Here is a 17,657-nt window from a genome sequence, read left to right on the forward strand (position 1 = left end):
TCTTTTAAACACATTTTCTTCAGACAATCTTCTGTGCTGAAGCTGAATTACTCCCCCTCCCCCCTTTTTTTTTTCCTATTTTTTTAATCTACTCATCTTCTCTGTACACCTGCTTTAAACATCTCTATTGTCTGGAGTAATGTGGAAAGGAATTAAGAGTAGTAAAGTACTGCCCTATCTGATCTGTTGTGTGTGATTCTTTGATTCCTTCCACATTATTCTGGACACCCCACTCTTTTAGAAACACCTTAATTTATGAGCATATTTCTTATTACACTATTGTGAGAGGTCAGATGGTGATGTTGATTAGTACCTTACATTTTTTTTCCTAAAAATTATTTGTTCCAGTTGTTTCCTTATACATCGTTCAGATACTACTGCTGTTGAAAGACTCTCCTTCTGATATCTTGGTCATCAATCCCCTGCCTTAGGGATGACAAAATCTGATTTGGTCTCTGTATATACTCTTCTTCTTGTGGAAAGCATAGCCCTATTGTCTGGAATAATATGGAAAGAGTCATAGAAACTAAATTATCAAAGGTAAGTCAAAATTTATCTTTAGTGCTTGTAAATGATGTCAGATTGACAGCACCTGAAGACTGAAGCTCTCTGTTTCTTCACAGGGAAAATCAGCAAAATTAGCAACTTTATAAATTTACAGGCAGCCAACATGCCTTAAAAACTGTCTGGTAAGAAAGTTTACCTCTAGAAATGAGGTATCCTTACCAATGTAAGCTGCATGTCCATGTCCAGGCACTGAGTGCTTCCTAACTCAGCAAACACTGATGTAGGCATTTACAGTGAAATGGATGGAGGCAGGTATCACATGGACTACATGCCACTGCTGAGTCCTTGTATAGTGATAATTTTCAGTTAATGCCACTCTAGAACAGAGAAGAACCTAAAAACACTCAGAAAATTGATTGCAGTCTTCCACGTGATTTCTTCTCTTATATGGATACAACTAAAAATCCTCTCTGTGTTCATGCATGCAATCTATATTAAATTAAAATATTGTTTTTTCATGCACAGTCATTTGAATATATCTATGAGTGTGCTTATATTCTGAAGAACAAAAAGGCTGTGGAAGGCAGAAGTTACTTGTTCCAGAGAAAAGTGCCTTTGCTTACTGTTCTTTATCATGCTGCTTCCAAAAAGATGCAGTTTCTCCCAAAATACCAAAGAAAATTCAAGAACTTCAAAAAGTATTTTAAAACTGAACTGTTGAGAAGAATTTTTAAATTTTACACTGGACATGTTTAGAAGGCAGATTTTCTACTAAATAATTTTCAGCAGAAGTGATATTTGGTCTAAAGGGCAGTGAATATCCACGATTTTAGACAACTTTGCTGTCTGTTGACTGTATTTATGCTGTTACAGATATTCCTTACAGTTCTTGTAGTTGCAACATAGAAAACTCCCCATCTGTGTAAGTTCTTGTGTGCACTTTGTTCATTTTGCTCAGCTAAGTGCAGTTTGAAGGTGCAGCTCAATAGTCCTTGCTCAGCTCAGTTTTTAGAATAACTTCAGAATCATCATTTACTCCTTTGATGAATGCAGTCAAAGGATAACAGCTGGCCCAGAAATTACTTTTAAGATTCCAATACATACGTACACATATATATGCATTTTTAAATCCTGTTTAACTAGACAATTCAATCAAAACCAGTTAAGTTTTGGCTTCTTCTGGGTTTGCTTTTTCATGGACATAAAATTGTAATTTCCACCACCATAAGTATCCACCTCATCCCTCTCATCTGAATTATCAGGATCCTGTGCTCAGCATTAACAAGGTTACAAAACCAAACCTGTATGTAACTGTTTCTACTAATTATAATCAAGCAGTGGTAAATGGCAGGATTTCATTAACCTAGCCTAGTCATCTTTTTCTTTTCTTTTGTATTTTTGGAATTCTCATTTTAAATTTAAAAGTGAGTATTAGGGTTTAGTAGCACTGATTTTTCAGTTTAAGTAACATCCATTTTTCATCTGGTTTATGGCAGCAGCCTGGTGGGGCCATAAACATCTGTGCAGTGTTTCCTTTTACTAAACCACTCTATTCCTTCTGCTCCACGACATGCAGTTCATCAGAGTGGGTTTTTATTGTGTCCTGGGTTTGGACTGGGCCAAAAAAGATCCAGTTCTTCTACCTGTGATGGAAGAAACACCTTCTAAGTTGCAGGGGAGCAGAAAGATGTGTGATGATCGGAGAGGAACTGATTTTTAACCATCACTTGTCTGTTTGTAAGAGCACTTGAGTACTAAGTGAAGGTGCAGCCTCACATTCTGATCTGAGGTCACCAGATGAAGCAAAATAGGAACTTGGAAGTATCAAATAGATTTGGATAGCAGGAAACAAAGACAAAAATTAAACCACCTCCTCTCCTCAGCTTCACTCCCTCATTCCTGACTTACCCCCCAAGCCCAAGTGGCTCAGGGAGGATGGGAAATGGCAGTTCCCAAACTCCTCACTTTGCTGGGCAGTGTTTTTCCCTTTGTTACAAACACTTCCTCTGACACCTGGGCTGAGCAGTGATCCCATTGGAACTCTCTGTGTCTGGCGTGGGGCAGCTCCAGCCCCTCCTCACAGAGACCACCCCTGCAGCCCCAGTGCCAGCACCCTGACACCTAAATTCCTACACTCCATCATGCTACTGGACTGATTTTACAGCATGTATTGCTGAAAAATATGCTATTTACACCAGGAGAAAATGTAACTGTTTGCAAGGATGCAAGATATTCTGTAGGTTACCCTTCACTGTACTGAAATGCCCAGCAGACTTAGGTGCATTGATAGAAAAAAGCCAAAACTCAAACCTTTAAGCGTTGTTCTCACAGTACATAGTCATTTTTGTACCATGTTCACCTTTGCAACTTCTCATTGAAACCACAAAAAGTTCCTGAGCTGAGAGGTTGGCACATAATTGTTGAAAATACACATTAAATCAACTTAGATATCATTTGATATTAAGGTTCATGGTTTCATTAGCTACTTTATCCAGACAACTGTACCTTAATGCCTCTTTTAAATGATTTGTTACCCCATGTAATATTTTGGCTTCTGCTGATTTCTCCTGTTTGTCTTTGGAGTAATCTCTCTTCTCCACACTTGTCAGATTTTATAACAGCAATTATAAAGCATGGTGGGAAGGCAGAATTTTCAAAATACTTTTTTTTTTTTTCAACATGTAAGAAAGGTTGCACCTGCTCCAAAATTGCAAACGGGTTCCTCTAAACCCAAGTCTCACTGAGACAAACAAGACTTGGGTAAGCCAGGCTGCTCTGTGGTCTCTGATGATCCCCTGAGTTAAAGGTTTCCAGTCAGTGTTAGGCACACCACAAACATCACATGAGCTGTCTAAGGGATAGAAAAATGCTCTTTGAACAGGCTGGTGTTGCTGCTTATGCACAGGCATAGCCTGATACAGAGCTGGAGATGCTGATTCTTTTCCTGTCACCAGTGATGGCATCCAGAGGGGAAAAAAGTGATGAAACTTTATGGATATAATTTTTTTAGGAAAAATCACAGCAACTTATGTATACTGGATGTGTACATGATTTCAATTTTCCTTGTCTTCCCTACCACCAGCCATCTAAAAGAGAGAGGGTTATCTAAGGAGATAATTCTTTACCTCATAGATGTGATCTTGAAGATTTGGCTTTGAGGTTTCTGAGTCAAGCTGAAATTACTCCATTCACCTACCAAGTGTGTACAGCCCACAAGAAGAATGAGTCATCTTTCCCCATGTGCATCTCTTAATGTTTCTCTGTCCAGACTAAACATCCTTCATCCTCCCTCTGTGATATGAGGGATGAGCTGGGCTTTTGCAGCATCTTGGTGGTTTATTCTTTTTTAGCTGAGGAAGGAGGTGCCCTTTGCTGTCAGGTCAGCCTGGACTAGAGGGACTTTTTAAGATGCCAGTCTAGCTTACTGATGAGGCAACATCCCTTTGTCCCAGACAGATCCCCAACATCTATTTAGAATAGAGGAATTCCCTGATAAAGTGGGAACGAAAAGGTTTAACAGAAAGCCATGTAGAAGAAGTTTGACAATGGTGGTGTTTCTTCTTAATAGTATGGTTAAAAAGCTGCTATCTTTCTGACAATATTTTAATCCTTTAGATGCAAAAAGGACTAATTAACAAAACATGGTCAGACCATATTCCTGCATTAGGTGGGATAAACAAATGATGGTCTTTACTGAGGAAACTACTTCTAAATAGTCTCCCAGGTGTTTGTTCCCCATGCTGTGACTTAGCTGACTCCCATGCAGAGGGTGGGCAGGTTAATCAAACAAGAGTCTCTTTATTTACAAAGACAAAACTGAGTTAAATATGTGCCCTGCAAACACCTCGGATTTTCTGGGCTGCATTTTAGGCTCTCCTAACCAGCAGGTGCTGCAAGCCTGGAATGGAGCCTCTGAGATACACTGCAGTAAGGAAGAGTAATTTATGAAGGGGTCTTAGTGGTGACAGTTTGCTACACTGATGTTCTGTTTCTTCTCTTGGTACTTGGTAGAACCAAGGTTGTCCAAAGACTACAGTGTTTGTAAGTGTCAGTGATAACCTGAGCATTCCAAGCTTAATTTTTGCAATGGAAATAAAACTCTTTACAATGGGAAACATTTAAAAGGAGAGGTAAAATGTTTGTTGCTTTTATTTGGCTTAATGTGCTACATAGAAATTGAATTAAGTTATTTTAATCAGTTTTATCTGCTCAAAAGATCAGTTGGTACTAAATTAATTTTGTTTTCATGGAAAAACATTAATTAAACTCAATGAAAGCATTCTGTGAAACAAATTAGCATTATCTTTTTATCTGCAGTAAGATACTGCCCTCTTCAAATAAATTAATAACATATATATGCTGGCATTTTGCATTTTTGTTGGCAGTTTCAGTAGACCAGCCAAGGTATGGGCAGAGTGTCAGACCAAACTCTGCTCTTGCCAATGAGATGCAGCCTTTTCAAGTTACAAGTGTGGACTAGAACTCTTCAGTATCTTTGATTTGCTCTCTGAATAATTCCTGTTTCAAAGATTTTCCAAATTGATGGTTTACTTTTATATGGCAAGTTTCACTGAAGAGTCTTAATGCTCTTACGGTCTGCCAGCTAGGGTAGAATATTCCTCAATTTATAAAAGTGAAAATGAAGCAAAAGAGAAAATGCTGATTTATCTCACTGCATATATATAAATATATAAAATTAAGGAAAAAGAAATTATGTTAAGCTTTAAACCATGAACAAAATTTATTAAAACTGTTTTTGTTTAATGCCCTGATATTCTTTATTTCCATGTTTGACACACATCATTTGACTCAATTTATTTTTATTTCCATTTAGGACGTGTAGGAACACCTCACTTTATGGCTCCAGAAGTGGTAAAAAGAGAACCATATGGGAAGCCTGTAGATGTTTGGGGTTGTGGTGTGATCCTGTTTATCCTGCTAAGCGGTTGTTTGCCTTTTTATGGAACCAAGGAAAGATTATTTGAAGGCATTATTAAAGGCAAATACAAGGTAAATGACAGCATACATGAATCCTTTTCCAGTGAGATGAGCCCTGTTGGTAAAATTTCTGGAAGCTGATTTTTATATTTAGCTTGACTTAAATTTAAAGCTTATGGAAATCTGTCACACAGGTAGAGAGATGATTTTCCCTCCCCAGTATGCCTTGTACCTGATGAGTTTTGTATCATTGCTAGGAAATAGAATGTGAAAATATTTACTCAGATGAAATAATAAATGGGTGTTACAACCAGCTCCTAACTGTACATTGAGCCCAGCAGGAAGGCAAGAGGTTTAGCTGTGAAGAACATACTGCAACCTCAGATTTATAGACTGCTTAAATTTTTTGATCAACTAACAGAGCTGTCATAAACATTCATCATTATATTGCCTTGATTTAAAACAAAATGCATGTTATTTTACAAATGCAGGCAGGCATTTTTCTTCTTAGTACAGTGTGCAGTAAAATGCAGCTGTTGATTCAAAAGGAGCCACTTGCAACCAAGGGCAGGTCAGTGTGCACACAAGAGAAGCTCTTACAGCTTCTCAGCCCACAGACCATTGTGGAGACAAATTTAAAGCTTCAGCTTCGCTGTTTCTGCGTGTTTGTCCAACATCAGCTTTACTGTACTCTGAAACCAAGGTCATACAAGAGTTCTGCATTAGCAAATTAGAGATGGAAACTCCCAAAGCTGTCTGATAGTCTGATTTATTATATCACCTTAATAGCCTGCTAAAATGTAAGTGACAGCACTGTTACTGCGCTTGGTCTGGAGCATGTATTTCATTTTTTAAATTTTATAATCCTAGAAACAGCAGCATTTCATCATGGCACTAGTTTTGGGATTGCACAGACTGACAGATGTTCCACTTTATGTAAGGTTTCTTTATGGAATCTCATAAGCAGCTAAAACCTTCTGGAAGGATACTAGTTAACTTCTCTTTTTTTAAAAAAAAAGTTACAGCCAGCACATTGTGTCTTCTTAGTTCTTTTTCCGTTCCTGTTTCCACAATAATTTGTCTATTCAGTGAAAATCCTGTCAAATTTGCAATTACCTTCATTTCATTAGAGCTGAAGAAGAAATTATGAATGGCAGCTTTAAATGTGCATTTCATAGCCAGATAATGTTGCTGAGTGCCCTGATTCAAAGTGATAATTTTTTGTAAAAACTGATTTTAAATAAAATAGACCTGTTTAAATGATCAGATCATAACATTGAAAAGAGTCTGGTTATAATTTTGAATTTGTATTTAGTACTTTGTAAAGTTAGGTATCATCTAATAAAACTTAGTTTCTTCATAAATTAAAGAAATACTATAAATATATTAAAGATACAATCCTTTATATCACATAAAGAATTTTCTTACTTTAGTATGGCTTTATCAGGTGTCCATCATTTTGACTGGTTGGGCACAAACCTGCATATGTTCACAAAATGAAAATATATTCTGAATCATCCTTCCTGTTGTATCTCCTGAAGATGTAGTTCTGCTCTGAAAGTGTTACAATTCCTGGTATTGTCTTATCCTTTTATGCTTTCCTAGTGGAAAAACTTTTCCTGTTGTGAAGTTGAAAGGAATTTATTGGGAAGAGCCATTGTCCATAGCACCTTCAGGACAGGACCAGAGTAGTTTGCAACAGGCATTCTCTTACTCCCTTCTTACCCAGAATCACTGCCATGAAACTGTGGGTTAAAACAGATAAATTCTCATGTCATATATTGATTTCAGGAGTAGATTTCATTTCTGCACTTATTATACACATAATTAACAGTTAAACAGAGTTTAATTGGTTTTTGCTTAATCTAGTGAATGGTCACTTTGATCTGAGCAGAATGTAGACCAGACAGAAATTATACTGTGATTATAACATAGTACTAAGGACGTGTCAGGGTTTATCTTTTCAAATTTTGTGCTGTTTCAGTAGCAAATAATGTTCAATTTTTACAAGTTATTAAAAAACTTCAAAGAAATTTTCTTTTACGTTCATTACCTGGAAATGTTTGCTAGCACCAAGCACTGTTAAATCTCTGCAATAATTTTACATAAACACTAGGTTCTTTTCTACATCCTTATTACTAATTTAATTTTTTTTCTTGCTCAAAATCAGATGAATCCTAGGCAATGGAGCCATATTTCTGAAAGTGCCAAAGATCTGGTGCGCCGCATGCTTATGCTGGATCCAGCAGAAAGGATAACAGTGTATGAAGCACTGAATCACCCCTGGTTAAAGGTAGTAAAAGCAGCTGTTTACGTGCTAGTTTCCTGTACAAGGGATAAAAACATCTATTTCTTTGTTTTCCTGATCTTGTCAAAGTAGACATGAACTGTACAAAATGTGGGATAATGTGCTTTAAATGCTTTGGAGGATTTGAGCCTGAGGTTTTTGTAATTGCCAGGCTTAAACTCTTGCTTAAAAGCAAACTCAGTTGAACATCTTCAGCAGCACCAGAGTGCAGGGAGTAGGGCTGTATAACATAAAGCTTAAAGGTGGTGTTAAAGTGTCTTTCTGTGGCTCTCAAACTTAAGAGAAGTAATTTCTGATCTCCTTTTCACTCAGTCATATCTAAACCTCTTTCCTGTTACTCAGAGAGCCATGCACTCTGCTGCTGTAGGTTATGCTACTGAACTGTGCTGCTTCCTTACATTAAATACTTGAAAATATCCCACCAAAAGGGAAGGAAATAGTGGAGTGTTGCTCCAAGGCCACTGTGACTGCATAAAATTATATGACATCTGGTAATCAAACTATTTTTTGGTGATGGCAGAATTTACAACACACTTTAAGCCAGTGGAAGAGTAGTTGCTGCACACTGAAGGTTTACAACAGGAGCAGAAGAAAATACACCTGTAGCTTCTCAGCAGTCCATCACTAGTCTGTGCTGAATGTTGGGGTTGGAGAATGATGGGTTGTTCTGCAAAGCTAAAAAGTGAAAAATAGTGGTTCAGAGCATTGTATTTTGTTTGGCAGAAGGTGATGAATTAACTATTTTCTTAGTAATCCTTTGCTTCTTTTCTATAGTGGGTGTCCAGGGTAGAAAGAGTCATAATATCATCAGCTTAAACAGGGCACTTAATTTGAAAGGGGGCTAATCTGGTGTCTGCAGCTGGACTCTGTTTATGCTCTACATGAGACAAAGAGAAACCCACAAAGAAAGAACATGGGAAGAACAGGATCATATAGTCTTCTATCTCTAAGTTAATGGTGTAACCACCAGTGAATGGAATTGTTCTTCCACTTCTCTGCTCTCTGTCTGCCTCTGACTCTTGTATTCCAAGCTGCAGAATGGTCTAACTTACAAGAGGAGGTCAGGGTCAGGAGTGTCCACCTCTCAGAAATGACAGTGGTTAAGGCAGCTCTTCTGGGTGCTGGGAAACTGCAGGTTCAAGCCATTCCACTCAAAAAGAGGCCAAGTTCTGCCTGTTCATCTGGGTCATACATAGTGTATCAAATATCAAAGAGTATGGAAATGAACACCATTATTTTGGAATCCCAGAATATCATACAAACACAGGTGATCTGCTTTTATCTGCTGGTAACTGGAGTTTTTCTTCACTTTGGGAGCATATCCACGTTGAGATGCCAAACCTAGAGTTTGGTTGAGGGTCATTTTGGTAGAAAACCTGTAATTTTTGTTTTTTGAGCAACTGAGCTAATTAGGTTTGTTAAAAAAGACAATTCTGTAATGTGCATGTAATCAGATGAAAAAAGCAGCCTGTGCAGCTTTGCACTTTTGGCATCTGTGGTCTCTTTCTGATCAAGTTGTTACTGGTTGGAAGTCACATGGATTTGTGTATGACAACTTTATTTGCAAGCTCAGGACAGGCATTCTACCAGTCAGTCCTCTCAGTTTTGCCTACAATAAACTGCCTTCTCTGCTGACTCAGAACTTTCTAAACCATTTATAGACAGGAGCAAATGCAGCATGAGGCACAGACCTCTTTAGTGCCATAGAGATACTGCTGTGATTTCACTCTGATTCAGGAGAAGCATGTGATAAACACATTAAATTAATGATTTTATGTAGCTTCAGGGGGAGAAATTAGTTGGCTGCTGCAAGTTTTGTCCCTTCTGTCACCGCAATTGTTCATTGGCAAATTCTTCATCTGCACCTGCAATGGAGAATTCTTCCTGTACCATCCTCTGGCTGGCATTGGGTTATCTCTTCCTGCCCTGCTGGACGTGTATCCCACCTCCCAAACTTACCTGAAGTATCCAGAACCCTGTAAAAGAGTGCTTGAACATGTTGCTTCACTGAGGTTTGTGAATTCCAAAAAGCAGAAACTTTCTGCTTGCCAGCTTCAAAGTTCAGTGCTTGACACAGACTGACAGCACAACAGTAAAACAAAGGACTGGGGTTTTACTGCAAGGTGGGAAACAACTGCAAAAAGAAAACATCTTTGGCCCAAGAGTCCTGTCAAAGTACTTGAATCCCTCTTAAGTTCTTGAAGTTTTCCTTAAGTTGCAAAAAAGTCCTCATTCTCCTTAGGATATTTATGAGCTGGTACTTTTCTAGTCTGGTTTCTTAGTGTCAAGAGGATACTAAAAGCTTGTATTTAATGTTTTTTTGGTTTTTTTGTGGGGTTTTTCAAGGAGAGAGATCGCTATGCATACAAGATTCATCTTCCAGAAACAGTAGAACAATTGAGAAAATTCAATGCAAGACGAAAACTAAAGGTAAACTGAATGTAGTGTTAAAACAGTATAATTACACAGCTCTAATTTTGTGTGATACCTGATTCATTTAAAAAGTGCTAAGAGAAATCCATGCTTTGAAGTTGGCAGTAAAACAAGAAGTTGCAACAGGCCTTCACAGATGTTTATTGAAATGATGTCTTAGAAAGGCTGTTTGTCCTTCCTTCTTTCTTTCTTTCTTAGTGCATGGTTTTCAAATTTCAGTGCAAATTGTCTGGTAACAACCAAGGTGTATATGAGGTCTCCATCTTCAGTCAATTCAGTAATTCTGTGTAATATGAATTACTGGAGAGAATCGTGCAATCACTTCTGTTATTATTGTGTTACATTTTTATTATAAAAGGAACAGTAATTTTTAATGTCATGGAGTCTTTAACATAAACATTTCTGTATTCACTGAAAGGTTCACAAAATTATGACACAAACATGGAGCATTACAGTTCATGGGCTGTTTTACAATTTGTAATAAAACTCAGAATCAGGTATTCACACTGAGCTGCTGCTTTACAAAAGTTTCATGTAGCTGATGATGAGGATGCACAGTTGTCACAATTCATGAACAGCTCTTTTTCTTAGGTGGTTTGTATGTCTAGGTAATACTTCCATTAAAAATGCTATCTAGTACATTTTGATTCCTGTTCTAGATGCAATTTCAGTTATTTCCCAGATTTCTTCCTGGGGAGGCCACTATATTTACTTTCCTGAACTTTTATACCTTTTTTTTAAATTTTTTTTTTATGCCATTTTATCCAAAGCACTGTTCTGCAGTATGCTTCATTAAATTTGTCCATGTTTCCATAACTGTGAGGCATTAAAACCTCAGTGATTAAAGGGCAATTTACTTGAATAATTATGTATATGTCAGAGCGGGTAACCATTTTTCTAGGTTCATAAATTCTCTGTAACACTCATTCTGGGACTCTGCAACTGTCTGTGTAACTCTGTTATTTTTATATTGATGCATTATGGGTGTCAAAGTATTCTAGTGCTGTCAGTGTCAAGTTATGACAATTCCTAAAATAAAAACGAAGTGTTTTGCTTTAAAGAGTGAATTTTTATTCCTGCTAATTCACTCAGTCTAAGTAAGAGGAAAAGATAGAGGTTAGTTATTTTGTTTACATTGTACTACAATGTGAATTTATGCCTCACAGTTATTATTTCAAAATGCATTCACATAAACAACTGTTCTGATGAATCCCCTTGCAAAGAATATTTTTATTGTTTATTAGTGTATGCCCAGCTCTTCTGTGAGATATGGTCACTGATAAAAGGGAGGCAGAGCTGAAGACTGGAAAAGTTATTTGCTCTTCACTGAAAAGGTCAACACACAAGAGACCTCAGGAGATTGAGTGATCCAAGGTGTCTGGAAATGTTTAATTATCCTTCTTTGTGTAATTGAGACTGTGTGGGTGTTTTTATTCAGGGGGCAGTACTAGCAGCTGTGTCAAGCCACAAATTCAACTCCTTCTATGGTGACCCCCCTGAAGAGCTGCCAGACTTCTCTGAAGACCCCACCTCCTCAGGTATTTTAACAAAGTCTATTCCCTGCAGCCAGCATGTCTTAAGTCTTTACTGACCAGAGTACCACATGTTTACTAATTTACTGAGATTCCAAAAATTGACTGTTAAGTTAACATTTACATGTGAAAGGATAAATAATTTTCAGTCACAGTGGCATTCACAACTGGCAAAAATGAAGAGAAAATCTTGCCACAGTTTTAAGCTTCTACAGAAATTCTGATTTTTTTATTTTTATTTTTTTCATGTATGTGCATTTATTTACAAATAATGTTATGATCTCACATACCTCTTTATATTAATTGAGTATAAAAGCTTACTGAAATTTTGTCTTGAATTCTTAGGCAGGAACAAACCTCTAATACCTTAGTAATAGTTATTTATAAAAAGAGGCCCTTAAGTACCAAAGTCTCCTGACCTGTTTTAGAGAACAATGTTATTAAGATGTGTCCTGTTTAAAGCACACTGGACAGTATTTCTGACCCCCAAATTTTAAGAGAGAGATAATACATGTACTCAGGGACCTCCCAGCATACCTCAAAGGGGAAGATAATACTTGTGCTGTGACCTAGGCCTTGGATGGGACAGTGACCTTACTCAAGGAGTCCTTTTGTCCATAGCCCATATTCAGAAATTTGAATAACCTGTCAGTCTCTAAACTAACACAGCCCTGTCTTAATTATGTATCTTAATTTTGACATAGCATTGCTCAAAATATTTGCAGTGCAAAAGCCTGGGTTGGTCTGTCTGATCTAAAATTAGGATTTAGGATCAATTTAAATGAGCCTTTAAGAAAACCTAAGACAAAAAGGACTGTCTTTAATTTTTCTAAACAGCTTAGGAGTATTGGCAGAATACTTTAGCTGTATACTGACTTTTCTAGAAGACATTTCAGGAACTAAATTGTATGTGTTGATTTCCTGTGTGATAATTCTCTGTCCCAATATTTTTATAGGTGATAAAAATATGTACTGCATATATTAATTATTTCTTTCCTTCTATTTCATATAAGCATGTAATTAATAGAAATTATTTCAATGTCATTAATATAAGAATTATATGTCCCATAAGAATGAGGGTAACTTTTCTTGGTTGAAATTCTCCAATTTCATTTCTTGGAATCCAAGTTCTAGTACTAAAAAAGTTAAAAGTTAGCCTCATCCTTAGACATGAACACTGTTCATGATTCCCTTAGAAATTAATGAGAATCTCAGATCATTTATTGCAAATTGCCAATTTATTGCAAATAAATCAAAGCCTCATGGCTTAAGTTCAGCCAGACAGCTTTTGGATACTTGTACTTGCAGTTCAGGATCCACCTATTCTTCTAAAGAAAAAGTCAGTTTTACTTCACCTAGAACTCCTTGCAGTGCCTTAATTTTTGTTTCCATCGACTTCCCCCATTTCAGTGGTGAATGGCCACCAGCATGACTGGCAGTGGCAACTTTCCTAATCTGGAAACAGCAGTTCTGCTTTCCAGTTTCAGTCTCACATCAACAGGACATGTGTCTTCCTCAGAGTGATGTAATTGCAGATATCACTATACAGGAAAGTTCCAAGTTCTATTTTTTTCTGCTCAGAGAATACTCAAACCCAGTGCACATGTAAATTGTACAGAATATCTCTGCTGGATCCATTGTTGGCTTGTGTTAATCTCTGAAATAAATGAAACAAAAGCTTTGAATTCTCAGGAGAGCAAAGTTATTCTCTAACCTGACATTGTTGATCAGACTCTGATGGGGGATCACAGTGATCAGGAAACTATGCTAAGTGGGTCGTTTTCATTATGTTTCTCTGACCCACTACTTCAGCTGATAAAATATTTAATACTGAACACTGAGCCTTGCAAGAAAAGACTCTACAACTCTTTCAGCTTCTTAAATTCCTAGATACGGAAATCTTATTTTGTTTCCTCTTCAGAAGTACATTAATAATATTTTCAAATATTTCTAGCTTGTAGGATGTTCTTGTGATGATGCTAAACCAAACTAGTTTGGAGAAATTAAACATAAAACTCAAGAATTGCAGAAACTTGATTATCTTAAGGTTATTTAAGTTTCCTTCCTAATATCTCATAATGTTATTCCAGGTCATAAACTCTTAATGAAGAGCATTTAATATTTTAGATGTGGTTGCCAATTATTCCTCCCATAAAATTTCATGAGGCTTTTCATTGTAATTAAATGGTTTGTCAAAAACAGGCAAACACAGAACTCCTACAGAGATAAATATACAAAAATAATAGATTTCTGTGAGGTTATTTAAATTGCATTTCCTGTCTTCCATGGCTTTCCAAACACAGAAACAGTAAATTTCAGTTCTCTCTTTTTCCTCAATTTAGAGGTGTTCTTCCTCAAAGTTCAGTTTGGGAACCTGGTGTTGCTGGAAACCTGGAGCATCTTCCTGAGCTACTAGAGTATTATCCTGGGATAGGAAGGCACTGAAGGCAGCAAGTCAGATGACTTTTGTAGATGCAGAATGACAAAAGATATTCTTTTCCAGTGATAGTCTGCAAATTGCATAGCTAAATTAGATGGGAATGAGCAGAGAAATTTTGTTTAAGGTCAACCAGGTTTTTTTCTGTACACATCTTCCTTTCCTTTGTACGGTGTTAACAACTCTTGGTTCCAGCCACTTGCTGACCACTGGGTAGTCTGTTTCCTCTTTTGTCAGCAACCATCCTCTGAAGAACTTGAATTAATCCTGCTATCATCCTGTGGGTAAACATGGCAGAAACCAGTCTTACTGAATTTTGAGTGTGATAAAACCTTTTAAAATACTTTCAGACTACAGTGCTGCTTTATTGCTGACAGTCAGTGTTCAGTAACTTCCCCAGTAAAGCCACCAAGCAGCTCAGCTGACAAGCTTTCTGCAAATGGTCTTCTCTAGAATGTAAAACATTTGATTTTCAGGTTGCCTGTCTTCAGGGCATTGTAAAATTTGTATTCCCCAAGGCAACAAATGTTTTGGATAGTTTTAATATGCTGAAACAAACATAAATTAGAAGTTAGCAATCAGCAGGCCTGAAGGCTAAATCTGTCACAGGAGAAAAAGTGGCCCAGGAAAGTGGACCATGAAATACATAAAGTGCCAGGGAAATTCAAAGTGTTTGCTTTCTGCTGGCCTTCCCCACCTGCCTCCCTCCCCTTTCCTGCCCAGGGCCTGGCCCTCCTACCTCCTGATTGTTCATCAGCTCCAGACAGGATTTCCTCTCCTTCTGTCATATGCTGGCCACTTGTCCCCCAGCAGAGTGTACAGACATACAGTTTTCAAGTGTTTTCATAACAGTGCCTCAGGCTGGGAAATGAACATCACCACTGTAAAGCTTTTAATTTTTCCTCCTTTTGCTTCTTGAGGTTTGACTTGAGAAGCTGAATTGAGGACTGTTTCATATGTAGTGTTAAGTAGATTCAAAATGGTTACATTTTCAGGCCAACAGTTAGAAAAACTGATAAATTGAAGAGGTTTTTTGCAACTTTATAGTTTCAAAAGCTTTTTGTAGCCACATTTTCACATCCGAGTCAAAGCTGGAGTTAAGCCAGTTGATAGTCCATAGAGTTTGGAAAACTGCCTAACTTTTAACTAAAGCAAACCTTACCTTTTGGTTAAAGGATGTTACTCTCTAATGTCTGCTGGAATTGCTTGGTCTGTGGCACCCATTTCTGAACTGTGACTAAGAGGTTTCAGAGCAGCTTTTTGCTGCTGGATTCCTGTAAGGGATCCTTGAGCTGTGTTTTGGGGTAACCTCAGAGCAAAAGAGGAGCCTGAGTGGCCAAATGTGCTCCTGCACCTGTGCTAAGCAGTGGCACTGCTGCAGTACTTCCTGCATTCGTGTGAGTGCTGAGCTCTGTGGTCGCTCTGGAAGCAGATGAAAGTAGAAGCAGAGTTTTGCACTGCACACAAAGCAGCCACGCTGAGGCTCCTTCAGTGCTTCTGCCTCGTTTTCTCCAACTGCAAGGCACAGATTCCACACACAGCATTTTCACAAATGCTTTTTGGTATTTTGTCTCAGGATTGATTTGTGTGCAAATTGAAATTTTCATCCTGTTCTATTTTGTCAGGCTCTGTGTTGTTGTGTCAAATGAGAAGTTTTTAACAGCATGAGATCTTTATTTTCAAATTCAATGATAATACTAATGGGAATGAAGCTAAATCTTTTAGTCTTTCAGAGTAAGGTCAAACAGCATAGATAGGGACAAGTTGTAAGCTCGCTGTTTCCAACATGCATGGAAGTAGTTGAACTGGTTAGAATGGTTAGTTTGAATTCCTGAAATATTGTCAATACAAGCCCGTATCTTAAAACAAATCAATTTCATCAACATAAGTAAGAAAAAAAAACATTTTTGTTATTCAAAAATTATCACTGATTTTGTAAATATTTGTAAAGGGTATTGTGTAATATTTTAATATATGAATGCTTGTGGGGAAAAAAGTACATTCACTTTATAATTATTGTTAATTCCTTTGTTAGTATTACAAGTACAGCTGTCAGTTTTGAGATCATGAGTTTGTGTGTTTCCAATATTTAATTATTAACTTTATGATTTTTCAGCTATTGATTCTTTGCTCTGATATGTTTAAATAAAAAAAAGGGCATAAACACACTGTTAATTGAAAGCAATAATTAAGTGGTTGTATTTCTAAATGGTTTGCATAACGTTTTTCACTGAAACTTTTGATTTCAATGTAAAATTGCTAAATTTTGCTTACTAGGTATATTAATATGATGCTATGCATCATTTTCAATATGTTGAATTATTTTATTATTTCACCTTTTACAGTATTTTTTTCTGAAAATCACTCTTTTTTCATGAGTTTTTTTAAATAGTTTAATCAATGTTGGGAAAAGTCTGGTATTAATAGATCTCTAACACTGCATCCATGTGCTGCCTTCCCAATGCCAAGTGTTTGTTTTCCTGCCATCCCAGTCTGCCAGTGCCATTTGCTTCACACATAGAAAAACCATATTAAAAACTGGGGGGATCCTTGTCACTTTGGGAGTATTTTGTGGCTAAATTAGTCTGCTAGGTTGCAGCTTTATAAATCGCTTGTTCTGAAATCTTCATACTGTTTGTTGTTTGTCCAAACGCTGCCTTCCTTCTAGGACTTCTAGCAGCAGAAAGTAGGTATCCCTTTGTTTTCCTTTAAGGCATATCAGTCAGCTATGGTGTGTGTCTTTGCATGTTCAAAAATCTGCTTTCTTTTGCTTCTCTTTGCTCTTTTCAGTTTTAATACTGCCTGTTCAAATAAAATTATATGGTATTGACTAAATCTGTCTGCAGTATAATACATAATCAACAGTATAAGTAGAAGGGTGATTTCCAGGGAATACTGAAGATTCTAATTTAGAGGCAGTATTAAAATTACCTAAATTTTGGGGTTTTTTCCCAATATTTAATATTTGCAAAACAACTGAACTAAAATTTAATTTTCATTGAATAAATAAAGCATACAATATTTTTGTTTTGCATTCTCATTCTGAAATTGTTTTCATGGACTAATGCTTTTTTTTTTTTACTTCCTACCACCAAACATATACTGTAATATTAGTCAAATATTATATTCTTGCTCTATGCTTGCATGAAGTTCCTTGATCCTTCTGTGTTGATGTGATACCTGATCTATGCATATGCACTGTGGGTATGCATACACCTGATTTCAATAACTATCCAATATGTGTCTCCTCAGTGAAGGAATGTTGTTGGTGTGTAGGGAGGAGGTTCTGCTGCAAGGTAGCTGCTCACTTTGTGAGAGGCTGGGAGCACAAGCACTTCTAAAACCTTCAGACTGTACTAGCAGCAGAGGTGTGAAATTTTAGACCCTTTGATACAAACCACAACCATTTCAAAAACAATTCAGCATCTCCAAAAACAAACTTTAAAAAGTGGGGGTTTCCTGCAGCATTTTAAGACTTGTAGGTTAACAGCTCTACTTCTGT

At 37.1% G+C, this 17,657-nt stretch overlaps 1 protein-coding gene across 10 annotated transcripts in view; it reads left to right on the top strand.

Annotated features, from left to right (window-relative positions):
* The window catches only part of CASK (calcium/calmodulin dependent serine protein kinase), a 190,470-nt gene that overhangs the window by 110,589 nt on the left and 62,224 nt on the right, over nt 1-17,657 (top strand). For 6 of the 10 annotated variants that reach the window (XM_015627878.2, XM_015627887.2, XM_015627903.2 and 3 more), the window contains exons 7-11: nt 5,342-5,517; nt 7,616-7,738; nt 10,100-10,183; nt 11,625-11,724; nt 16,824-16,841. In XM_015627878.2, coding sequence (XP_015483364.1) covers nt 5,342-5,517; nt 7,616-7,738; nt 10,100-10,183; nt 11,625-11,724; nt 16,824-16,841 — 501 coding nt within the window. Of the gene's footprint in view, nt 1-348; nt 541-5,341; nt 5,518-7,615; nt 7,739-10,099; nt 10,184-11,624; nt 11,725-16,823; nt 16,842-17,657 lie in introns of all 10 variants that reach the window. The other 4 variants (XM_015627895.2, XM_015627944.2, XM_015627963.2 and 1 more) reach the window with 2 other exon arrangements.

This window comes from Parus major, chromosome 1 (assembly GCF_001522545.3).
Source record: "Parus major isolate Abel chromosome 1, Parus_major1.1, whole genome shotgun sequence".
In the NCBI taxonomy this organism is placed as follows: Eukaryota; Metazoa; Chordata; class Aves; order Passeriformes; family Paridae; genus Parus; species Parus major.